At 40.2% G+C, this 25,787-nt stretch overlaps 2 protein-coding genes across 12 annotated transcripts in view; one reads left to right on the top strand and one right to left on the bottom strand.

Moving 5' to 3' along the window:
• The window catches only part of LMBRD2 (LMBR1 domain containing 2), a 55,544-nt gene extending 35,613 nt beyond the window's left edge, over positions 1-19,931 (bottom strand). For 3 of the 8 annotated variants that reach the window (XM_012097057.3, XM_015101322.3, XM_042233863.1), the window contains exons 1-4: positions 19,599-19,931; positions 4,702-4,931; positions 4,347-4,444; positions 2,596-2,691 (exon numbers count right to left, since the gene is read on the bottom strand). In XM_012097057.3, coding sequence (XP_011952447.2) covers positions 2,596-2,691; positions 4,347-4,444; positions 4,702-4,875 — 368 coding nt within the window. In that variant the 5' untranslated portion in view covers positions 4,876-4,931; positions 19,599-19,931. Of the gene's footprint in view, positions 1-2,595; positions 2,692-4,346; positions 4,445-4,701; positions 4,932-6,032; positions 6,767-19,598 lie in introns of those variants that run through there. The other 5 variants (XM_042233860.1, XM_060400498.1, XM_060400501.1 and 2 more) reach the window with 3 other exon arrangements.
• A 167-nt stretch (positions 19,932-20,098) lies between these two features.
• Positions 20,099-25,787, top strand: part of SKP2 (S-phase kinase associated protein 2) — a 36,374-nt gene continuing 30,685 nt past the window's right edge. For 3 of the 4 annotated variants that reach the window (XM_004017046.6, XM_042233864.2, XM_042233866.2), the window contains exons 1-2: positions 20,099-20,322; positions 20,821-21,092. In XM_004017046.6, coding sequence (XP_004017095.2) covers positions 20,279-20,322; positions 20,821-21,092 — 316 coding nt within the window. In that variant the 5' untranslated portion in view covers positions 20,099-20,278. Of the gene's footprint in view, positions 20,407-20,820; positions 21,093-25,787 lie in introns of all 4 variants that reach the window. The other variant, XM_042233865.2, reaches the window with a different exon arrangement.

Here is a 25,787-nt window from a genome sequence, read left to right as displayed (position 1 = left end):
TTTGAGTAATAACACTGAACCAAACTATAAGAGAGGGCTGAATATTTTCTAACATTAAATTCTGGGGAGAAAAAAGCATATTCCTGGGAGCAAAAACAACTATCAACAGAGAGTGCAACAGTACTGTCTGACTTACAAGGAATCTGAAAAAGGCCTTTAAAACTTTTTTGAATTAATTTAGATTACATCCAAAGAATAGTAAGGAATCATTTTCTTTAACTGAAGGGAGACACGACCAAACTTTTGTTTTCTATGGACTGATACGGGTTCAACATGGAGAATGGGCTTAAATGGAACAAAACTGTAACTATTTAGAATGGGTAAGGGGTGGTGGTGTGCTAAGCAGGAGAGAAGGGTGGCTGTCAGTATACTGATTTTGAAGTATAGGCAGGTCTAGTCCCTCAGTCCTTTGACTCTGGGAACCCCATGGACTGTAGCCTGCCAGGCTCCTCTGTCCACAGGCTTTCCCAGGCAAAGATAATGGAGTGGGTTGCCATTTTCTTCTTCAGAGGATCTTCCCGACCCAGGGATTGAATCCGGGTCTCCTGCATCACAGGTGGACTATTTACCAACTGACTGAGCCACAGGGAAGCCCAAATGTCAGGGGAAAGTGTCCTGGATACATCCTAAAGGAGCTGCACAGGAAGTAGCTGGCCATCCAGCTTCAGAATTCAAGAGAAAGAACAGAAATACAGACAGATTTGGAGTCATCATCATATCAATGGTACTGAAATAACATCAGTAGATGAGATCTGGAAGGGTTTATATACATAGAATGAATGAGAAGGAAAGATCTGAGACTGATGCCTCAAAAATATCAACTTTTAAATGAAAGGCAGACAAACAGAAGGAAAAGCCAACAAAGGAGACTGAGGGAACAGTCAAGAATTATGGAAGACAACAAAGAAGTACACGGAGAAGAAAGTGTTTGAAAGTGGAGACAGGAAACAGTAAAATCAAAGGCTGCCAACAGGTAAATAAATTAAGAGCCTGTATGTGTAAGTGGAGAAGGGAGAACAGGAAACAGGGTTCAGTGGGTTGTGGAAAGAATAAGCAGTGAGCAAATGGAGACACAAAATGCAGACAATTCTAGAAGTTTGGCTATGTAGGATAAACTATGGTATATTCAATAAGTAGAAACCTTTACAGAAATTAAAAAAAAAAAAAAAGAATACTGAGACATACAACACAGAAGAATCTTCCAAATTATATGAGCAAAAAGAGAAGCAAAAAGGTACATACTGTGTAAGTCCATAAAGCTGAAAAAGCAGGCAAAACTAATCTATGGTAACAGAAGTCAGAATCATGTGTTACCTTTGGGGAGCGTAATGACTGGGAGAGAGGTATGTGGGAAGCTTCTGGGGATATTATTAATGTTCTATATCACAATCTGAGTGCTCATTATATGGGTATATTCACTTTGAAGAAAAGTCAAACTAAATACAGTCTGTGGGATTTTCTGTACTAATTTATACTTTTAAAAAAGTCTCTCTAAAAAAATTACAGCAGTGATGAGTAGATCATTGAGGGGAAGACAGAAAGTTGGAAAGGGCTCTGACTTGAATTTTCTAACAAGAGCTGAAGGAGATAGGTCCATTATTTCAGGAAGAGGGATTAACTTTAAGAATGACTCTTATATTCTTAGAGGGAAGGAAAGAAAGGATAGGTAGATAGGTTTGCTGGTGAGAAGCTGAAAAGAGGTGCCATCTGACGATTCGTTTTTCACTGGATGGCAGAAAGTAAAGTCATCTGCAAGGAGAGAAAGTGGCTGTTTCTAGGATGTAAGAGAGAGTCACAATCACTGCTGAGATTTGCAATAACTGGAAAGATTTGCTGTGAAGAATGAAGAGCAAACAGATGAGAAACTCAAAGGGTCAAAGTTTGGCAATGTTGAAGAACTAGCCGAGTTCAATGTGTATGCTACAGGCATGCTATACTCTGCTGTGTGATTTTTCTCTTGCCATGTTCTCCACCTCCAGTTTACTTGTATTATATTTATTATAAAATGCTCAACAGGCAGTGGAAAAAGTATGAATGAGTCTGGAGCACAGCAGAAAGACAAAGATATAGGGTAGAAAAAAAAAAAAGATTTGGAATGCATCACAGGTTAATGAAACCATGGCTATAAATTACAGTTATTCAGGGAGAGTCAGATAACAAGATGACCAAAGATGGAACCCTTGGGAACACCAACATTTAGAAAATGGGCCACAGAAATGGAGCATTTAAAGGAAATCCAGAAGTTTGCACTAAGCATACAGAAAACCAGGGGTTAATGATGACCTTAGCAAGAGACCAGTTTCACATAATAATGGGGCTTGAAGAAAACTGAATTGAAGAAAGTCCAGAAAGAAGGCAGTAACGAAGAAGAAATGGTGACAAGGAGAAGTTTTTGTCTCTGTTTTCTATTTCTTGTTTATTTATTTCTTTTCATTCCTTTTAAGATAAGACAGACCTGAATGAGGGGAGAAAGCATATAGATTTAAGGGAAAATATACATAAATAAGTTCTAAAATATGAAAGTTCACTGAAAAAATAATCCCTTTTTAAAATTTAGCCAAAATATTGAAAATTTTATCCTTTACCACCACTTACCATGTTAAAAATTGTGAAGTCCAATATACTACCCTCCAGAAAATTGGCATGATTCCATCAGGAATGTAACTCCATGGCTTGAAACACGGATGTTGGCTAATAACAATTTAAAACCAATTAATCAAATGCTACTTAAATGAACTGCACAATTAATTTGTGTTGGCAAAGTTTACATTCAGCTTTAAATTATGGATTCTATTTTGTAAAATTTTATAGAAAATTAAAATTCAAAACTTACATTCAGCTTTAAATTATGGATTCTATCTTGTAAAATTTTATAGAAAATTAAAATTCAAAACTGTCAAAAAACACACAAAGGGAACAAAACTCTTTTAAGGAGGAATGCATTTAAATTTTTAATTTTTTTAAGTCTTTTAATAAAAAGAGGACATAATGTACTAATAGACTAATGAAGTGACAGCTTTAAAAGTAAATGCATTATGAAATCAAACTCTTGAGATGATTACCTTTAAAATATACACTCACTTCATTGGATTGGTTACGGTGGCAAGAAAAAAAGGTTATCAGGTGATTAAGTCCTAGAAACTGGAACCCTAACTTACCAGTCACTATAGCATACGTCCTATGGAGACAGATGCTAGCATCTATACATAATTCTGTTTGAATTTTCTGAAAACATGTTTATCTGACCATAGATTCTTTCAGTAATAGTCAGCATTCCTAAATTGTAAAGCTATTCTTCAGTCCAAGGGCTTCCAACACTCCACAGTGGTGCTTCAAAAGGGAATAACTACTACATTTAAAATTCACCCTTTCTAGCTTTGATTTTAAAATAAATAAATAAAAGCTTCATGCTGCTAAGTCACTTCAGTCGTGTCCGACTCTGTGCAACCCCATAGACGGCAGCCCACCAGGCTCCCCCGTCCCTGGGATTCTCCAGGCAAGAACACTGGAGTGGGTTGCCATTTCCTTCTCCAATGCAAGAGAGTGAAGTCGCTAGGTCGTGTCCGACTCAGCGATCCCATGGACTGCAGCCCACCAGTCTCCTCCGTCCATGGGATTTTCCAGGCAAGAGTACTGGAGTGGGGTGCCATTGCCTTCTCTGTAAAAGCTGCATGAAGAAGTATATAATATTACTTAAAGCACTAGCAAAAACTACGTGTGTTCATCGCTCAGTCATGCATGACTCTTTGTGACCCCATGGACTGCAATCCACCAGGTTCCTCTGTCCATGAGATTTTCCAGGCAAGGATACTGGAGTGGGTTGCTATTTCCTATAGCCAATACTTATTAGTTTTTTACTGGGAAGTTTGATATGAATTCAATATAACCTTTTGATAATTTGAACTTTATTCTCAGTCTAAAACCATGTTTTTAAAGGATGCACATATATCAAAGGAATATCCTATGTATGGAATAACCTCCTCTTCCTTCATTACAACCTTGTAAATTAGCAAAACAAGAAAATGCACACCCCATTTTTTTTTACTGGATTGGAAAAACAGCTTTTGGAAATCTAATCTTAGTAAAGAACTAAAAAAATCAGGTCTTCTCCAAGTTTCTATTAGCATCTGCTGAGAGGTCTTAAATGCCAGTAAATATTTAAAATGTATTCAAGATTAAAATTTAAATAGGATACAGGTAATGAAAAGTCTATTAGCGAAGGATGAAGAAGGGAGGTGAGTAGAGAATGAGGATAAAGTTATAAATATAAAATCCAGATGCTAAAACTGACAATTTTTAAACAAATTGCCCCTTAAAACATTTTTTTTAAAAAAGGAAGAAAGTACCTTGGGACTGGGGTAGCAGTTGCATACAATCCTGTCATGTTGCTACCCTCAGGAGGGCTTGAGTTTGCAGCAGCATGTTTGCACCGGTTGTATATTGTCTAAAGCAATAAAGGCATGGTTTAAAAATGAAAACCAAAAAGTTAAGAAGTACTTAAGGGATATTGGACTGTATCAAGCTCTTTACCCAAAATTACCTTCCTGGCTATGCTTTTTAGTGATCAAATTCATATGATTGACACTTGCTTAAAATATAAGTTTAACTTTTATATAACTGAGTTATCTTAAAAACATATCTCAAACATGCTGTCTGATTACAACTGCCTTTTAAATTGTGAAAATTAGTTTCACCTCTTACCGTACTAACATCCAGAGGGAGTATAAACACAATCAGAAAGCAGAGATACCAAGCTAGCAGTGTTCCAACAATGACAAGTCTATGCTGCTTCTTAAAGTCTCCATATCGATGAAGTAGGAATAACGCCAGGAAAAAGACAAAAACAATCTCGAGTCCCAAAGCTGCACCACTCATTATTCAATGTTTCCTTTGATTCAACAAAGTAATTCATATATAGGCCTGGATCATTTCTATAAGCCAAGAAGAAAAAAAATAAGGCAGTGTTAACATATAAAATGACCACTTGGAAATTTCCCAATTATTTTTTATTCATGTACTAACAAATTCTTTAGAAAACTGTCAGGCTTTACACCTGACTCTGAGTAAGATAAAAAGGATAAACCCTATTCTCAAGTACTTCTGTTTTTTAAAGTATATGTTGAAAATTTTGCATAAATTATATCTTTAGGAAAAAAACTATTTTAGCAAAAATAACACTAGTTCCAAAAATATTACCAAGTAAGAATACTAGATATGAAGTTTAGATATAGTGTCACTTGGAGTTGTTCCTTAATATTATAAATCCTAACATTTTATATAAATACACTATTGACTGATCCTACAAAATTAGATATTCTGTAAAATAAAGGTTTCTAAGTCATCCATGATCATTACTTCAGATTTTCTAAAAAAGAGGGAGGGAGAAACAGAAAGAGAGAAACCATTTGAAAGTAACATTTCCTTTGTTTGAAGCAGTATTTTTCTTTCATATGAATCTTGTCTAAATTTCAGGACTTGAAATTCTTATTCATCTCCTGTGCCACAAAATACACTTATCTTTTCCATCTATCTATATCAATCTTATTGTCTTTAAAGTTACTTCACCTATTTTATAGGCAGAAAAATTTATCTATGATTAGTGAATAAAGTTATATATTTGAAAATATTTTAATTATAAATGTTGATGATACAGACACCAGAAAATGGTTTATTTGATATCTCTCTACTCTTATAAAATAATTTACCTTTACTAACTGAAGACAACATATGTGCTTTCCACCTCTATAAAATCAATGTCAGGCATTTCTGGGTGTCTATGGACTAACTACAATATCCCAAGGAAAAATTAATATCTTAACATATAGAATCAACCCACCATATGATACAACCCACCAAAATAAAACAAGGTAGAATCAATAAAATATGTCAAATTAACAAACATTCCCAACCAAAGCTAGTTATTAAAAGAATAAAGAAAGTCTGAGTACTTTACAGGTTAAATTTAAATTTATATAAGAAATACCCTTTTATGGAATATCACAAATGAAAATCACATTTAATAAACTATTTACTTCATTATTTCTTTATATTACTGAAGTAGTTTCCTTCCATCCTTCTGTGGATTTCAACCAGTATTTTCATTCTTCAGTTCAGTTCAGTCGCTCAGTTGCATCCGATTCTTCGTGACCCCATGAATCACAGCATGCCAGGCCTCCCTGTCCATCACCAACTTCTGGAGTTCAGTCAGACTCATTTCTATTGAGTCAGTGATGCCATCCAGCCATCTCATCCTCGGTCGTCCCCTTCTCCTCCTGCCCCCGATCCCTCCCAGCATCAGAGTCTTTTCCAATGAGTCAACTCTTCGCATGAGGTGACCAAAATACTGGAGTTTCCGCTTTAGCATCATTCCTTCCAAATAAATCCCAGGGCTGATCTCCTTCAGAATGGACTGGTTGGATCTCCTTGCAGTCCAAGAGACTCTCAAGAGTCTTCTCCAACACCACAGTTCAAAAGCATCAATTCTTCGGCGCTCAGCTTTCTTCACAGTCCAACTCTTACATCCATACATGACCACTGGAAAAACTATAGCCTTGACTAGACGGACCTTTGTTGGCAAAGTAATATCTCTGCTTTTCAACATGCTATCTAGGTTGGCCATAACTTTTCTTCCAAGGAGTAAGCGTCTTTTAATTTCATTCTTAGGTATCTAAAATAGAAACCCATTTGTCATTCTCTATCTTCATTTCCTCTATGTTTTACTTCAAAGCACTTATCTACCTGATACAACGTATGTTCTTTATTGTTTCCCTGTAAAAACCCCCACCACACACACATAAACACACATTCTCTTTCTCCATGAGAGCAGAGGGCAGGCATGCTCAGTTGTGTCTTGACTCTTTGCAACCCCACGAACTGTAGCCCACCAGGCTCCTCTGTCCATGGATTTTTCCAGGCAAGAATACTGGAGTGGGTAGCCATTTCCTACTCCAGGAGATCTTCCTGACCTAGGGATTGAACTCAAGTCTCTTGCATCTCTTGTATTGGCAGGCAGATTCTTCACCGCTGCGTCACCTGGGAAGCCCCATGAGAGCAGAGGCTTCACTGTTTTGTTCAGTACTGTACTCTATGCCTATATGATAGTGTCTGGCATATAGTTGCTATTCAAAAAATATCTGTCAAGTGAATAAGTAAATGAATAAAAAACATTACTGTATACTACAGTACATACACTATTATTACTGACGACTTCAAAGATAACATAACACCCACTATTGTCTCCAAAATTGATTTTACATACATTTATTACAACTCAAGGTCTTCCCTGAGGGCTTCCCTCAAGGGCTCAGCGGTAAAGAATCTTCCTGCCAATGCAGGAGTAAAGAGTAAAGTGAAAGTCACTCAGTCCTGTCTGACTCTTTGAGACCCCATGGACTATCAGTCTACGGAATACTCCAGGACAGAATACTGGAGTGGGTAGCCTTTCCCTTCTCCAGGGGATCTTCCACATGGGTTCAACCCCTAGATTGGGAAGATCCCCTGGAGAAGGAAATGGCAACCTGCTCTAGTCTTCTTGCCTATGAATTCCCAAGGACAGAGGAGACTGGTAAGCTACAGTCCATGAGGGTCACAAAAGACTCAAACATGACTTAGCAACTATACAACAATATTACAACTCAAAAAAGGCTTAAAATTCTGCTCATTACTAACTACTACTCAAAATTTCAAGTTTCAATATCAAAGGAAAATCTTGTATCATTACGGTATGCCAAATCTTATTTTTAAGCCAAGAATAGGTTAAGTGACAGCCAGACATAGAATATGCTGATGAAAACCACTACCATCTTTTAAGATACAGCACTTTTAGGAAAAAAATTATTCAGTGTGAATTTACTAAATATAATTATCATATGAAAACCCTTTTATGGTTTGACTTAGATATTTATTTTCCCTGAAATTGTTCAACACAAGGAGTATGACAACCATAGAAAAAAAGAATGAATATCAGAGATAAGCAAGGAGATGCTAAAGCATGGCAGACTGAAATGATAGAATGTTACTAAAGTATAAGAAATGATACTTGTTAAGATTATGTAATAACATTAGAAAACTACCATAACATTAACAGAAAAACTAGATTCATGTATTTTTAGATAATATGCAAAAAAATAAGAATGAATGAACAACAATGAAATACATGGAGACCTTAATAGTCATTAGGTAGTAAGATAATAGTTTAAGCAAACAACACAATCAGTTACAAACTTCCTGGTAGTTACTAATTATTCTTTTATGATGGCTGTCAATTTTTCAGCTTGATTCATACTACTTTTAATGTTATAGATGAATAAGCAGAATTATGGATCCTTTATTCTAGTAAAAAAGAAATGATTTGGTTACATTTCTTCCCATACTCAGTGTATGTGTCTCTTATTGCTATTGCCCATTTGAATGCAGAGTTCCAAAGAATAGCAACGAGAGATAAGAAAGCCTTTCTCAGTGATCAGTGCAAAGAAACAGACGAAAACAATAGAATGGGAAAGACCAGAGATCTCTTCAAGAAAATCAGAGATGCCAAGGGATCATTTCATGCAAAGATGGACTCTAAATAAAGGACAGAAATGGTATAGACCTAACAGAAGCAGAAGATATTAAGAAGAGGTGGCAAGAATACACAGAACTGTATAAAACAGATTTTCACGACTCAGATGACCATGATGGTGTGATCACTCACCTAGAGCCAGACATCCTGGAATGTGAAGACAAGTGGGCCTTAGAAAGCATCACTACGAACAAAGCTAGTGGAAGTGATGGAACAGCAGTTGAGCTATTTCATATCCTAAAAATGATGCTGTGAAAGTGCTGCACTCAATATGCCAGAAAATTTGGAAAACTCAGCAGCGGCCACAGGACTGGAAAAGGTCAGTTTTCATCCCAATCCCTAAGAAATCCAATGCCAAAGAATGCTCAAACTACTGCACAATTGCACTCATCTCACACACTAGTAAAGTTATGCTCAAAATTCTCCAAGCCAGGCTTCAGCAATACGAACCGTGAACTTCCAGATGTTCAAGCTGGTTTTAGCAAAGGCAGAGGAATGAGAGATCAAATTACCAACATCCACTGGATCATCAAAAAAGCAAGAGGGTTCCAGAAAAACATCTACTTCTGCTTTATTGACTATGCCAAAGCCTTTGACTGTGTGGATCACAACAAACTGTGGAAAATTCTGAAAGAGGTGGGAATACCAGACCACCTAACCTGCCTCTTGAGAAATCTGTATGCAGGTCAGGAAGCAACAGTTAGAACAGGACATGGAACAACAGACTGGTTCCAAATAGGAAAAGGAGTACACCAAGGCAGTATATTGTCATCCTGCTTATTTAACTTCTATGCAGAGTACATCATGAGAAATCCTGGGCTGGATGAAGCCCAAGCTGGAATCAAGATTGCTGGGAGAAATATCAAAAACCTCAGATATGCAGATGACACCACCCTTATGGCAGAAAGCAAAGAATTAAAGAGCCTCTTGATGAAAGTGAAAGAGAAGAGTGAAAAAGTTGGCTTAAAGCTTAACATTCAGAAAACTAACATCATGGCATTCAGTTCCATCACTTCATGGCAAATAGATGGGGAAACAGTGGAAACAGTGGCTGACTTTATTTTGTGGGGGAGGGCTCCAAAATCACTGCAGATGGTGACTACAGCCATGAAATTATAAAGAGCGCTTGCTCCTTGGAAGAAAAGTTATGACCAACCTAGACAGCATATTAAAAAGCAGAGACATTACTTCGTCAACAAAGGTCTGTCTAGTCAAGGCTATGGTTTTTCCAGTAGTCATGTATGGATGTGAGAGTTGGACTATAAAGAAAACAGAGTGCCAAAGAATCGATTCTTTTGAACTGTGGTACTGGAGTGCAAGGAGATCCAACCAGTCCATTCTAAAGGAGATTAGTCCTGAGTGTTCATTGGAAGGACTGATGATGAAGCTGAAACTCCAACACTTTGGCCACCTGATGCAAAAAACCAACTCATTTGAAAAGACCCTGATGCTGGGAAAGACTGAAGGCAGAGGAGAAGGGGTCAACAGAGGATGAGATGGTTGGATGGCATCACCAACTCAATGGATATGACTTTGAGCAAGCTTCGGGAGCTGGTGATGGACAGGGAGGCCTGGTGCAGTCCATGGGGTCGCAAAGAGTTGAACACAGCTGACTGACTGAACTGAACTGATTGCTGTTGTAAAGAATTAGAAACTCAGTGGCTTAAAACAACACCCACACATCAGTTTCAGTGGGTCAGCTATCTAAGCAGAGTGTGGTTCAACTAAATTCTCAAGACTGAAATTAAAGTGTCAGCAGGTGTTCCTTTCTGGAGACTGAGGAACTCTGCCCATGGCAAAGGTCATGAGGAAGGAGGTTTGGCATACGCAAAGGCATGATCAAGCCTCAGGAAACCCCCTGTTCCCGAGCATCTACCCCAAAACCAGAGTCTGTTTTATGCTCACCTACACCTCCGACTTTACGGGGGGCTCTCCCCCATAACCATTTCTCTCGGAGGAGTAAACGCGCAACTCCAAGGCAATAAAAATTCCTGGGCATGACAAGAGTATTTCAGCTTAGGGACTCCTCTGAAGGTTATCTAGCCCGCCTGTATAGGTTCGTCTGGCCACATGTGATTGTTTACAGCCTCCCAACCTGAGAGGCACAAGATGTTTTAGACTTACTAAAGGCAAATTATTTGGGGGACTTGGAAATTATTAGTATAGTGTGTTGGTTAGGAATTATATTGGTGAAGGGTTTTTCATTTGTTGTGTCAATAATTGCTGCTAATTCCCTGCCCTGGGTGGGACAAGGATGTCTCAGGTCAAACCTCTCTGCTGACAGACTAGCTTGTGTGACAGGATTATCCATACTCATGATTGTTTACTACCTCTCAACCATAAACAGCACAGAGAGTTTTGGAGTATTTTGAGAGTCTTAATTAGCATAGGGCTTTTTCTTCTTCTTGAGTCAATGATTGCCGCCAGGCCTCCATATCCTTAGGCACCTGGGAATATATTAATCAATGTATTTGGAATATTGAAAAGGAAATAAAGTAGTTTTTGATGTTAACAATACTAGACTTTTTGAGTTAATGAATTTTCTCTTTTGCAATAGATCACTGTACTTTGTTATAAATCACTGTGTCCTTGCTATGTGAAAATGTAACTTTATCACTATCTTAAGACTAAATAGATCTTAAGGGGAACTTTGGTGAAAGGATTTTTATTTGTTGGGCTGATGTTTGCTGCTAAATCTCCATATTCCCTGTCCTTATAATGAATATAACTAGCATATAGGAGAAATAAGCATTAACCTTTAAGCATATAGGAGAAATAAGTATTAACCTTTAAGATTAATCATGTTAACCTTGGGTTAAATAAATTCCTTTCTTGATTGTAACTCACTACACCCTCACCCTATAGGAATGTAACTTTATTTGGAGGGTGGTGCCTGGTTTAAGAAAAAACACCCTTGGAAAAAATAAGTTTTTTGGTTATCAGAAAGAAAGGATCATAAAATATCAGCAGGTCTCAGTCATGGCCAGAAGATGATGTAATATCCCTAAGACCTTTTTTTTATACATTTATGTGAAGCACCTGATTTTGATAAAGGTCAGGACTGCTGATCCCCAAGTGACTCTGTATTCATCCCTATGTGTAACAAAAGGTATATAAGCAAACCCAAAAATAAAGAAATCAGATCAGTTTCTGGAAAGACTGATTCCCCCATGTCGTTTCTTTCTTGCTCCCTGTTTTTCTGGCTGAATTCCCATCTGGAGCATGAATGCTATTCCACATAATCCAAGTTATTCAGCCTCTTTTTCTCCACTAATCTTCCTACTACACTATCCGTTTCTAATCTCTCTATATATCTGTAATTAAATATGTATTTTTCCAAGGACGCCGACGCAGTCCCCATCTTCGAATCACCCTGGATCCACCGGGGCTGGACCCTGGCACTAAGATCACTTAGGCTGTTGGTAAAGACGGTTGGATGGCATCACCAACTCAATGGATATGAGTTTGAGTAAACTCCAGGAGTTGGTGATAGACAGGGAGGCCTGGTGTGCTGTAGTCCATGGGGTCGCAAAGAGTCGGACACAATTGAGCAACTGAACCGAACGGAAAATTCAGTTTTTACGGCTACGGGACTGAGATCCTGATTTCCTTGCTAGCATTTATCCTTAATTCTAGAGACTTTTTCCCAGTCTTTGCATGTGGTCCTATATACCTCAGAGCCAGTAATGGCTTGTCAAATCCTTCTCAGGCTTGAAATCACTGACTTTCTCTTCTGCCCTTAGCTGGGAGAAAGGTTTGCATTTAAGGGTTCACCTGACCTCACTGGGCCCACCTGAATAAACTATTAATAGTCATATTTACTGGTTCCAGAAGTTAAGGCATAGATACCCTTGATGGCTCTATTATTCTGTTTACCACACCATCTATTTCTCTTCAAACTGAATATTTATTGTCTTGTTTTGACACAATGTTATGCTTGGGGGGGTGTCCCATGAAACTAGAAATGAAACTTGCGGGTTACCCTAACATGAGATGAAAAAATAACAGTTTAAAAGTACATACATTTGACCTTGTAACTAACTTCAAGCGAGGAACTGTTTTATTTTTTACAGTGCAGAATGATAGTACTTTCCAAGGTTCCTTATGAATTCCTATAGCCTGCTTTGGTTGTTTTAAATGAATAATTTTCTATTCAAAGCTGGAGGCACTTTATCTCCATCTTATTTAGTTACCTGTATATTAAATTCATAAAATAATTGTCAATTAAAATCTAATAAAAATAAAGATTGAACAATTCAAGTCTGGCATATTACAAAACTCATTGCCAAGGAGGACAGAAATTTGGCAGTATCAAAAATCTTTAAAAAAGGTACATAGCCTTTGTCCTAGCAACTCCTCTTCAAATAACTTAGAGAAAAAACAAAATGAGGTAAAAATTTATCTACAATATTATTTTTCATAGCAATATTATTTAAACATTAGAAACATAGAAACAACTTAAATATTTGTACTAAATAATTCAGGAAGTCTTAAGAATATCCACCAGTCTCATTGTTGTCCATTATCTTTTTTGACAAAGGGTTTCATAAATCACTAATCTTGCTAACCTAGCCATGACCTATGGGAGCAGGAATCTGTGACAGAGTCAAGGACCACCTAACAGAAAGATAATGATGAAAGGAGCCCACCAGATTCCTTCAGTCTAGAAGAAAGATGAGATCCAGAGGGATTTAGAGATGTTAAGTGGGATCTCAGGGAGTATACAAAAGAAACACACATATATGCATGGACAAATATACATCAAAATACTAACAGCAGTTGTCACAAACTGGTAAAGAGATGACTTCTACTTCTATTTTCCTTGTGCTTTCTTTTGTATGTGTGAGCTTTTCATTTAAACTAATAAACATGCATTTTTGTAATTTTAATACAATTAAAAATGTGTAGTAATACAAAAGCAAAACACATAGCAACTAGACAATGAAAATTTTTGCTGTGGTGTTATTAAGTGCCTGGAATTAGAACTATTTTTAAACACAAATGTTTTATTATATATCATGGGAAACCTGGATTCCAAATCCCAACTCTAATAATTGTGTGATTTTAGGCATTTTTGCTGTTAAATGAGAATATATGATCACCTCACACACATTGCTATGATGGTCAAATGAATTATAAAACATCAAATAAGAGTTCCATAGTAGGTCTTCAACAAATGTCAGTTGTTAATCTCCACCTCCTTCATACCTTGTGCTTCTAGAAGATAACTAGTTGCCTCAATGGTCTCAAAGCATAGCTTTACCCTAAATGGTCTCCCCACCTCAGCTCCCCTGGCCCCCCCAAAAAACAATGAGTGGATACCAAAGACCTTTTGCTTCTCATTCTCTGTGGTTATGACAGTTTGTGTCACATTTATTCCTATAAAACAAAACACAAGCTTCATGCTCACAGAAATTGCTCTCCTTGCCTCGCATGACAAAGTAAGATTACCTCTCTAGGTCTACAAGTTGGCCAAACACCCTTTCCTCTATCTATCGTGTTCTATCCCTTGTGAAGAGACAGAACACACCTCAAAGCCACGTCAAGGGGAACACTTGACACACCAATGTCATCCATTTTTCTAGGCAAAGCATCAAAATGGAGGCGAATCAAAATGAATCACTTGCTGAACTGCAATGAGGTGTAGCTATGCAAAAACACAATCAGGGACAAAAGGGCAAGTATGTCTTTGACAACAACAATGGTCCTTCTGAAATACTACTGTTTATTTAAACTGTGTTTAGACTAACAGGTTAAAAAAAAAACACTAAAATTTAGAGGCAAATCAAAATTTAGTTTCACATGATTAGAAAGGAAAAGGAGACATAAAGCTATTAATATCATAAATAGACATTAATACCACAGTGGCAAAAGTAGGTTTTACTCAAAAATCAAAATGCCAATCCATTCACTCAAAATTTTAGTACCTGATGAGCAGGCACAGTCTGCCTTTGAAAAGACCAGCTCATAAAGTCTCAACTCAGTTTTTTTACCAGTCATCAAGACACTATGTGAGAGTTGGACCATAAAGAAAGCTGAGTGCCGAAGAACTGATGTTTCTGAACTACGGGGTTGGAGAAGACTCCTGAGAGTCCCTTGGACTGCAAGAAGATCCAACCAGCCAATCCTAAAGGAAATCAACCCTGAATATTCATTGGAAGGATTCATGCTGAAGCTCCACTACTTTGGCCACCTGTTGCAAAGAGCCGACTCACTGGAAAAGACCCTGATGCTGGGAAAGATTGAAGGCAAGAGGAGAAGGGGACAACAGAGGATGAGATGGCTGGATGGCATCACTGACTCAAAGGACATGAGTTTGAGCAAGCTCCAAAAGATGGTTAAGGACAGGGAAGCCTGGTAGGCTGCAGTCCATGGGTGGCAAAGAGTTGGTCAGGACTAAGTACTATTTATGTTCAGTTCAGTTCAGTCACTCAGTCGTATCCGACTCTTTGCGATCCCATGAATCACAGCACGCCAGGCCTCCCTGTCCATCACCAACTCCCTGAGTTCACTCAGATTCATGTTCATTGAGTCAGTGATGCCATCCAGCCACCTCATTCTCTGTCGTCCCCTTCTCCTCCTGCCCCCAATCCCTCTGGGTACTATTTCCTGAGTACTTTATGGCTGATAATAATTTTTCAGACTAAACACACTTTAAGTAGAAAATTTAGAGGTTAAGATCATTTTGGAATCTAAAACATCCCATCCCAAATATTTTCCAAAAGGGAGGTGGGGGAGATAGGAAGGAAAGATTGGTATCAACTGAACAAGAGAACACAGACAAACATTTTATCAAAACCTGACTCTGAAATTGAATAAAAAATTTTCAACGAGACCTAATGATTCATCACACAGGCTGTGTTAACTTAAATATGTATCTTTACTCAGATATGTGCATAAGAACTAGGAGACAACTCAAGATCCAAACAATGAAAAATCAAAAGAATTAGAACAGAACCAGATGTGAGTAATGAAAGTCAACAGTACCACCAGTCAAAATTTAAATCTTCAAAAGATAATCATTAATTCCACATTAAATGATTTCAGGTATAAGGACAATTCAGCTTAGGATATAGATAGAATACCACAAGAGAACGTTAACTCCCACTCTAAAAATGCAAAAAAGGCATAACATCTTTTGAAGCCATCTTTAATAAATAAGCCAAGTTGGCAAACCAACCAGGTGAACTGAATTCCAAAGTGTAACAAGCCCTTTTGAAGAAAAATGGACATATTCAAACTGTTTCACCTTTGGCAAGGCATGAGAGGCAGCAATCATTAAGCAGGTAAGAAGAAAACAACTGGATCCATTGTAATGCATTCTTAAAGATTTTCAGTAAAGAGACTATAAGATTCACTTCAGTAATTAGAAAATAACCCATAGACTATTTCCTAGCAGCAAAATAATTTTTTTTTAAAGGAGTAGCTAATATTGACCCACTCCAGTGTTCTTGCCTGGAGAATCCCAGGGACAGGGGAGCCTGGTGCGCTGCCGTCTATGGGGTCACATAGAGTCGGACATGACTGAAGTGACTTAGCAGCAGCAGCAGCAGCTAATATTGAGTTTAATATTAAATAGATTCCAAGCACTTTGCTACCATTTAACATGCTTTATCGAATTAGACTTCACAACCCAGTAAGAAAGGATTATTAGCATCCCCATTTAACAGAGAAAATGGTACAAGAGAGTGTAAGAAGTGGGATTCAAACAGAGGCATCCTGACTACAGAGCCAGGCTCACAATTAGGATACCAGATACTGGAGTCTTTAATCCATTCCAGACATACTTTTTTTTAACGCAAGTTAGACTGTTTAAGTCATTCCTTTTGCTCAGCTTTCATTTGTTAATTTCATTTCCATGAACAAAGTAGACACATTCTCCTGTTATTCTTTTAGATATATCAAGATAGAGTGCTAATAAAGTCATGTTTAATACAGAATCTAACTAACTGTAACTTTGCAGGTAAGTCTGCCATAATCTAAGGATAAAACATGACTGTAATCTACAAGATGAAAGTAAAAAAGAAAGCACAGAGCAAAACAGAATTGGGAAAGAACCCTTCTGTTCTTGCCCCAACTTGCCCATTGTAGAGAACATTAAATTGCAAAGAACTAAAAGATCTACTTTAAAATTAACCAAAGGAAAAAGAATCTTTTGAATTTTGATGAGCAGATAGAAACTTCTTGCTATGTAACTGTTGTTAGTCTTTTGTTTACCTAAGCTAAATAACATAAAAAAAGTAAAGGAATCTTAAGATTTACTTCATGCCATTATAGAACTAAGGAAAAAGCACATCACATTTCTATTTAATAGAATCTCCTTGTCACATTTGATTTTCAAAAACAATAACATACTGTGCTCTGCTGTGCTTAGTCTCTCAGTCATGTCCAACTCTTTGCCACCCAATGGACTGTAGCCTGCCAGGCTCCTCTGTCCATAGGGATTCTCCAGGCAAGAATACTGGAGTGGGTTGCCATGCCCTCCTCCAGGGGATCTTCCCTACCCAAGAACCAAACCCAGGTCTCCCACATTGCAGGCAGATTCTTTACCATCTGAGCCACCAGGGAACCCCATATAATATACTACTGAATAATGAATATATATGTATATATAAATATGTACACATAAGCTAGTTCTATGCCCTAATATTGACCATCTTGTAACTATGCTCTTGTCCCAGGTATGAGAAACACCTTTCCAATTTACAAAGTCACTTTGTACTCTACCTGAAACTTTTGAAGAGTATTAGAAATTACTCACTCTAATGACATTTGCAGATATATTTAAAATGTAATTGATTTGTCCTAGATACTGATCTAGTAATTCTAGAAATATGGTATACTTCTCTCACTAAAATGGGACTTGGGGTGTACTGAGTGTATTAAATAAAAAGCTTAATCAGCAAAACAAAATAATCCACATTAGTAGCAATCACAATGCAGTTCTTGGAAAGACCAGACAGGAAACTCTATGTAGCTAATAATCTCAAACCTTCAATGGACACAATTCCTTATATTAAAGAACCAATTTACCAAGTTAAACTTTTACTTAAGATATTAAAAGAAAAGCCATGATTAGAAGGAATGCAGAAATAATTCCATTTTCATAAGCTAAAATATTTCTGCAGCCAGGGCAAACTATTAGAGCCATATCTATTCTAGAATTTGAACACTTTGATTTTCCTAGTTGACAGGCTCTCTCTGAAGCCCTATAAAGGACCTTGTTTCCACTAATTCAGCTATTTCAAATATTCTGAAAACTAGAAATGTTTCCTAGCTCTCAGGCTAAATCCTAGCACAAGGATATTTCTCATTTTTAAATTTAGAATCATCCTATTAAACCTTCCTTATAAGAGCTCTATGTGCCTTTTTCCAATTATCGGGCTTCCCTGATGGCTCAGACAGTAAGAATCCGCCTGCAATGCAGGAGACCCGGGTTCGATCCCTGGATCGGGATGATCCCCTAGAGAAGAAAATGGCTACCCATTCCAGTATTTTTGCCTGGAGAATCCCCATGGACAGAGGAGTCTGGAAGGCTACCGTTCATGGGGTCGCAGAGTCAGACAGGACTGAGCGACTAACACTTTATAAGACCTCTATCTGAAGTGCCTTCTTCCAATTATATTTCAAAACTTTACTCTCATCATGGCATTAAAATTTTTTTTATTTCTTCTCCTCCATTAGTTTATAAGCTCCCTCTGTCTTGTTCAATTTCCTGAAGAAGACTAAATATTTCCTCTGAATTGCATTTTTTTTGTTTGACATTTTGTTTTATTTTACTTTACAATACTGTATTGGTTTTGCCATACATCAACATGAACCCGGCACGGGTGTACATGAGTTCCCAGTCCTGAACCCCTCCTCCCACCTCCCTCCCCATACCATCTCTCTGGGTCATCCCAGTGCACCAGCCCCACGCATCCTGTATCCTGCATCGAACCTAGACTGGCAATTTTAAGAGAAAGGATGTAGACTTCAAGCAGGCTACTGCTTTCTCCTTAGCCACAATATCATGAAGATAACTTTATGTAAAAAATAGAACACTGAATTTAAAAATATTTTCCATGTAACATTAGCTTAATGAATTGTGAACATTCAGCTTAGTATTCTTCATCTAGTTTCAACTAGAATCAATCAGTGAGCAGATCCATTCTTTACCCCAGTTTTATCTAGTTTCAAGAGTCAACTACTAAAGGATCACGAACGCCCTCCTCTGTCAAGAGGTGGTTCCATTTCAAGCTATGCACCAAGCCTGAAACAAGCTGATATTCAAGAGGGGGAGGTTTAACTCCAGTGTAAATTGAATTTTTTTTTTTAAGAAATAAGAAGGTATGCCACACAGCATGCTTAAGTGATATTCTAGTATTTTTGTGATGACGCTGGGTGCTTCTTTCTGAACTTTATAAATCCTCTCCATTTTTACTAGGGTTGGAAGTTATTCCCCCTCTCTCTTCCACTGTTTTCCCAGGCTCGCAGTTATAGAACATTTGCACAATGGATTTCGCACGGTCATCCTACCCAGAAAATGGCACTCTCTAACCATCTCCAAACTTTTCTCCGTGGATATAGTCTAAAAGCAAGCAGCTGACTTTTAGGACGTGAGGCAAACAGAATTTTTTTTTTTTTTTTTTTTGAGACAGTAATCGAATGGTTTTGCTGGTGGCCGCTAGCGTGGCACGGAAAGCCTTTTGCAAACAATAGTCACCTTATTTGTTCTCATGCTAGCATTTATGAGACTTCTCAAGGCTGCCGGAGATGCTGAGCTTTCCCCTGGCACTCACAGCAATCTCCTGCTCCCCTAAAATTAAACCTCCGCCTGACGTTTGAACCGCGCTTTCGTTTACAAAACGCTCTCACGAGCCTCCTCTGATTTGACGGCGACTGTGAAACGAGCGTTCTTGCCGTGGTGCCTATTTTACACGTAAGGAAAGGATCCTGTCCACAGACCTAGTCCTTAGGGCCGCCCTCACCCGGGTGGAGTACGCAGCTCCAGGCAGAGAGGGGAGCAGGTGTGACGCCCACGGCCGCAGCCTCTCACCTGGCCGGCAGGGCGTGCCACGGCCTCCACTCAGCTACCTGGGACGTAGGCCCCGCGACGGCGGCCTCTCGGGGTCTCCGGGGCCCCCCTCAGTCCGCGCTCGGCCCCACACCTCAAAGTGCCTCACGCTCTCCTCCTCGGGCTCACCGTCCGATCTCGCCGGACAGCGTCCAGAAGGGCCTGGAAACCCCGCGGCCGCCACAGCCTTACAGGGTTTGGGACCCACACTCCTTGGCGACAGCGGCGGCAGTCACCAAAAGGTCGGGGGGTCCCGAGAAAGGAAACCCGAACCCCAGTCAAGCAGCTGACATTTCCCCAGTTAGCCGGAGCACCGCCCACTTCCGCTTCCCCGCCTACCCTGTGGGTCGTCCGGTCCCGCAGCCGCGCGGGGTTGTGGGTATCTCGAAGGCGGCAAAGCTGCAAGGAAAGGAAGTAGTGGCGAGGCAGCCGGACTACCAGGCTGGGCAGAAACTACAATTCCCAGCAGGCAGCGGGGCCGCAGACGACGGCTGCGGAGGAGAGCCGGCTGGCTGGAGAATTCTGCGCGCGCTGCTGGGATGGAACGTTGATAGAGTTCGCGGGTTTCGCTGCAGCAAGCCGGGGCCGCACGCAGTGCGCCGCACGCAGTGCGCCGCCGCGCGCCAAAGCGGGAATTCGGGGGGCGGGCACCTCTGCAATTAATGCACGCATTTAAAACTCCCGAACCTGCGGACGCCATGCACAGGTAAACCGATTGCAGAAGGAGACAGAACATGAATGGACCGTCTTAATTCTTTTAGGCCGCGTGTTTTGCTACTTGGCTAATATTGTTAGTAATGCTGTAATGTGAATGGCTGCTTAGCCTCTTTGGGAAAACGTGGATGGGTGGATGCTTTAGTGCGGTGGTCAGCGTGGATGTTATTTGTCTTCCCTTATTGGGCTTTCCTGCTGCTGTTTTCAATCAGTGTGTGATTGCCCTGCCTCTTTCCTTGTATGTTCCCTCCACTTTTAAGAAATTCTTGAGGCCTTCTGCATGATCGGAAATCGAAAAGCCTTTTCGATGTGTTCGGTTATTTTCTCTTTTATTCTTGGGGACTCGCCGCCGGCACGTAAAAATGCAGTTCAGTTAACTGCTGTGAAAGCTTTCTGCGGTGCATAGCTTGCAGCTTCCTTTAGGCCTGTCTGGGAATTATTTACGGGCGTGTTTTTGAAAGGAACGTGGGGCTATTGTGCGTTTCTGCAGGAAACACCTCCAGGAGATACCCGACCAGAGTAGCAACGTTACCACCAGTTTCACGTGGGGATGGGATTCTAGCAAGACTTCTGAACTGCTTTCAGGCATGGGGGTCTCCGCCCTGGAGAAGGAGGAGGTGGACAGTGAGAACATCCCCCAGGAACTGCTTTCAAACCTGGGCCACCCACAGAGTCCCCCACGAAAACGGCTGAAAAGCAAAGGAAATGACAAGGACTTTGTGATTGTCCGCAGACCTAAGCTAAACCGAGAGAACTTTCCAGGTAAGGTTTGAGGGTAAAATACAAGCCCAGTCAATGGTGGATTAAATTGACCGGTTATTTTGTCGGTAGACCTTTGTTTAGGGTTATTTAGCATGGGGTGGGGCCCTTCTAAAGAAATTGTAATTTAAATTTATTTATTTATTTTTGTCCGTGCTGGGTCTTCCTTGTTGCCCCGGCTTTTCTCCAGTTGCAGAGACTTCTCTTTGGGGGAGCATGGGCTCTAGGACGCAGGGGCTTCGGTAGTTGGAGCACGTGGACTCGGCAGTTGCGGGTTCCAGGCTTTAGAACACAGCCTCAATTACTGTGGCGCTGGGGGCTCAGTTGCTCTGCTGCGTGCGGGATCTCTTCCCAGATCAGGGATCGAACCAGTGACTGCTGCATTGGCAGGCAGATTCTTTACCTCTGAGCCACCAGGGAAGGCCAGATAGGGTCCTTTTAAAACTGCCCAATTCCTAAGTTATTTTCCAAAGAAACCAGACCACTGGTTGTGCTTACAGAAATGGTGGTATGTGTGTGTCTTCAGAGACAGAACTGACTTGTAACCGGTGAAAAGACATTCCTTCCTTTTTCTTTAGGAGGGACTCTGCCTGGTTAAGGGCCAGCTCAATACCTCTGACAAATAGAAACAAAGCAATGATCCATAGAATTCTTTTTGTTTATATTTGGCTGCTCTGTAGCCGCTGTTGAGCCTTTTACCATAATCACTTTAGTTATTTATCAAAGGACTGCTGAAGTGAATGTTGAGCTAAGGGGGAGAGACTCATCCTTACAGATCCATTCCCAAGAGGAATTCTTTATGCTGTCTCCATCACTCACTGTGTTATCTGTTCAGTTTCCCCAACCCCATAACCTAAAGGTCAGTCAGATTCCCACCATCCCCCCCCAAAATCCAACCAATCATTGAATCTTTCCCTCTTGTCTCCTAAATATTTCTCATATTTAGGAAGGGACTCATAATTCAGAGCCTTATCCTCCCCAGATCCATCCCCCAGAGCTAGAGTGGACTGATTGAAATGTAGAACTCCACTACGTCATTCCCCTCTAAATAGCTCTCTGTTTCCAGGCTTCTCAAGCTGATTTATAACTGCCTCCCACCGTGGATCAGAGCTCCAGGAATACTCAGAACCATAGGGTAAACATAGTGCGTTGACCTGGGGTTATCAGTTTTTCTTACTGGCAAGCCATGTAAAACATTAATTCAGCAAATATTTGCTGAGCACATTGCGTCTGCTAGGCATTGTTCTAAGTACTGGGGATATAGCAGTGAGCACAATAAAAGCATTTCTACCCTCATGGAGCTTCTCTTCTAGAAAGAGGATGCAGTATGCACAAATCTGGTGTGTAGTATGTTAGAATAAGTGCTATGGCTAAAAACAAAAATAGAACACGCCTAGAGGGACAAGAGATCCTGGGATGGGAAGCTGGTTTGCAGGATATTGAAGAAGCCTCACTTGGACAGTGAGCTGTAAGCAAAGGCATAAAGGAGATGAAGGAATGTGCCATGCAAATATCTTGGAGAAAAGAGCCCCAAGCAGAAGGAGCAGGTAGTGCAAAGGCCCTGGAGCAGGAGAATGATGTGTTTGTTCAAGGAACAGCAAGGAAGCCATATTCCAAGAGTAGAACAGCAGAGGGGAGAATAGTGAGAACTGGGCTAGAGGTACAGTTGAGCAGAGTTGCTATGTAACCTTTGAAAAGGATACACTGGTGTCTTGAGACTAAACTTTGAGGGCTTGAGGATAAAAGCTTAGAGACTTGTTGAGAGGTGTGAGAGTGGTGCTAAGCAGCTTCTGGATAGATTTTGATATTAGAGTGGACAGAGAAAGGTTTTGAAATTGTAGAAGTGATCATACTCTAAATTGAAATTGCATGGGACATGATGGAGAAGAAGAGACAGTCGAGAAATAAAGATGAAGTCTTGCAGAGCCAGGGTAAATTAAGTATATTCCTGAATTCCCCCATCTGGCTTTCTTAGAGAAAGCTTGGTTGATCGCTTGCTTGCTTGAACAAAATTTAAAAAAAAAGAAAAGAAAAAAAAAAAGATTTTTTGGCTTTTGACCCTTTCTTTAGAAAAGAGAACTTCTAAATTATGGTCTGAGGATCTATGATAGGTATTGGGTTTATCAGAAAGGCAGTAAGGATTGTGGTGAAGTCAGACAGAAATGGCTTTGAATCCAAACCCTGCTGTTTACCGACCTCGGGAAGCTATTTGAGCCCTCTGTTCCTTAGTTTCTTTGTGCAATGGGATAGTAATGCTGGCGTCATGGGATACTGTAAGGTTAAATGAAAGAGTACGAGTAAAGCTGCCAGCATGCTCCCTGCGTAGAACAGTAAGTAAACCCAGTTAATTTGGTGGACAAAAGATACCTAGCTGAGAGGCTACTTCACTTTATCTTTTGTCCTTAATCCTGTTAGTCTGGCCCTGTTCGTGTAGATCTTTTTTCTTCAAAATTGAATGTCCCTGCTATTTTTAGTGTCAGGAATGCAGCAGGAGCAATTTGGTGCTTGACCAACCAAATGTGGTGAAAGACGTTTCCTGCTAAAATGAGTGGCTTTTGACAACTTTGTCCAGCGCTGATAGCATCTGACGTGGAGTGTGATTGCTGTATGTCCTACATGTCCTTCCACATTCACACACACAGACAGAAATACAAATGACGTTTTTAAAGCAAGGCACTAAGGAAACAAGATGGAAGATTCAGGCATGGCTGCTGTCTCTAGGAAACTGCAGTTCAAGTTGAGAGAAGAGGATAGACGGTAAGAGAAGCTCACAGCAAAAGATGGCAGCTCATACTCTAGCAGCTGCTGAGTGGCTGAGGCTGTAGTGGCTCAAGTGCTGTAGGAGGCCAGAGGGAAGGAGCCCCTTATACCAAAGCTTCTCATGGTGATCCTCACTGCACGTGGGCACGCTTCCTCCTGCCCTTCAGCAAAGCAGAGGCTCTGAAAGAGAGAGAAGGACCTGGAAAGGATTCAGTCACTGCATCAAGATTGTTAAAAATGACTATGGGAAGTGAGAGAAAAAAAAATCACGACTTTTCTGTTTGTTGTGACCTCAGAGAGAGGCAGGGAGGGAAACCACTGGTATGCTGTGCGGGTGCGTGGAATTACGCACCATAGTGATTGGTAAATTGGTATGGGGCAGGGGGGTTGCAGGGTGAGGAACAGCTGGTGTAGAGCGTTCCCAGTGGGCCATCAGGAGCCTGGGCCTCTGGCGGCGCTGGATCATCATTGTAGCGAGTTTGTCTGCAGTTGTCAGGACAGGTGGCTGAGAGCTCTGCAGGATTAGGCTGGAACGGACCACACCTGCTTTCCATAGCGATCTGATGACAGTGGCCGTGGGCTGTGTGAGTTTTTCTTGGTTCCTCACTGAACAGTCTCTCTTTTCTGCCGGCCCCAAGCCAGGCTCACGTCTGGTGACTAAATCCTCTTCATCTGTTCAGTTTCGAAGATGGAAACTTTGTGGCCAGCCGGTACCAAGACAGGTCTGAGTGGCCCTTGGGGTGAGTGTGTGGAAGGAGTTGGGAGGAAATGGCCTGGTGATGAGGTCAGTAATGAACAGGAAGAGAACAACTGTGTTTTATTCATGGTTGTTAAATGCCTGCCCTGGTCCCCTGTCTTCTCCTACCCACCCACACCCCAACTCCGACCTCCCAAACAGAAGATAGCTGTGGAAATCCTGTCAAACTAATTTGTTGATCAGTTTTCCTGTGGCTGTTAAACTGCTTGAAATTCCAGGCCCCACAGTGGTTTTCAGACTAGAGACTCTAAAGTTTAGAGTCTGCTGATATCCCCAAGGGAACGTGTTCAAAGTGCAAAATTCCAGAGATTCTCATCCCAGAAGTGCTGCCTGGAGCCTGGGAATCTGCTTTTTCAGTGTCTCTAGGCAAATGCTTTTCCTCTTTTTTTTTTTTTTTAAATAACCAATAACAAATATATTTTCCATTGCAATCTTGGGTGTGTATCTTAAACTGAAATTGCACAAAATTAGTTTTTTCCTTACCAAGGTATTTCCTATTCTCTTCCATTCTTTCAAAACAATGCTAATCAGACTAAATTGATTTCATGATTCACCACTGAATCTTATCCTGCAGCTCTAAAACTCAGCTCTGTAAGAGCCTTTACAGGCCCTTCCCAGTCACCTGTGTATACCCTGTAGCTTCCTTTCATTGGTTCAGCAGTGTTGATGGAGCGTGATTCTAGAGATGTGGGATCCAGCAGTGAACACAGCAAACCAAAGATCCTGCTTTTCTTGACCTTGTATCCTGTACCTAATTCCCTGAATCCCAATTTCCGTGGTTTCTTAGTCTTCTCACATCCCAGGGTTGAGCAAGTCTCTCATTGAAGTGTGGGGTTGAAGGGGTCACTGAGGACCTCTATTTTAGCTTTTTCCTGTTTTGCTTTTTTCAGTTTTGTCCAACCAGGCAAAAAACAAAAAAGCCAAAATACCAAGAGCTAGCATGGTCTAGTGTTGGTCTCTTAATGATTTATAGAAGAGGAAGGAAACCTCATCCCAGATGGCAGAATCTGTAGTCTCCCAGAAAGGAAGCATGGGTAGTTAACACTTAAAACAAGCAAGCAGAAGCAAACAGGAGGTGAACCTCCACTCTTAAAAAAAGGAGTAGATTTGAACAAACAGTGCTTGCTTATCCTTCAGATACAATTATCTGTGCTTAAAGAAAAGGGCAATTTTAACAGTCA

The sequence above is a fragment of the Ovis aries genome, chromosome 16, assembly GCF_016772045.2.
Source record: "Ovis aries strain OAR_USU_Benz2616 breed Rambouillet chromosome 16, ARS-UI_Ramb_v3.0, whole genome shotgun sequence".
Classification (NCBI taxonomy): Eukaryota; Metazoa; Chordata; class Mammalia; order Artiodactyla; family Bovidae; genus Ovis; species Ovis aries.
This window is presented reverse-complemented; position numbering and strand designations above follow the sequence as displayed.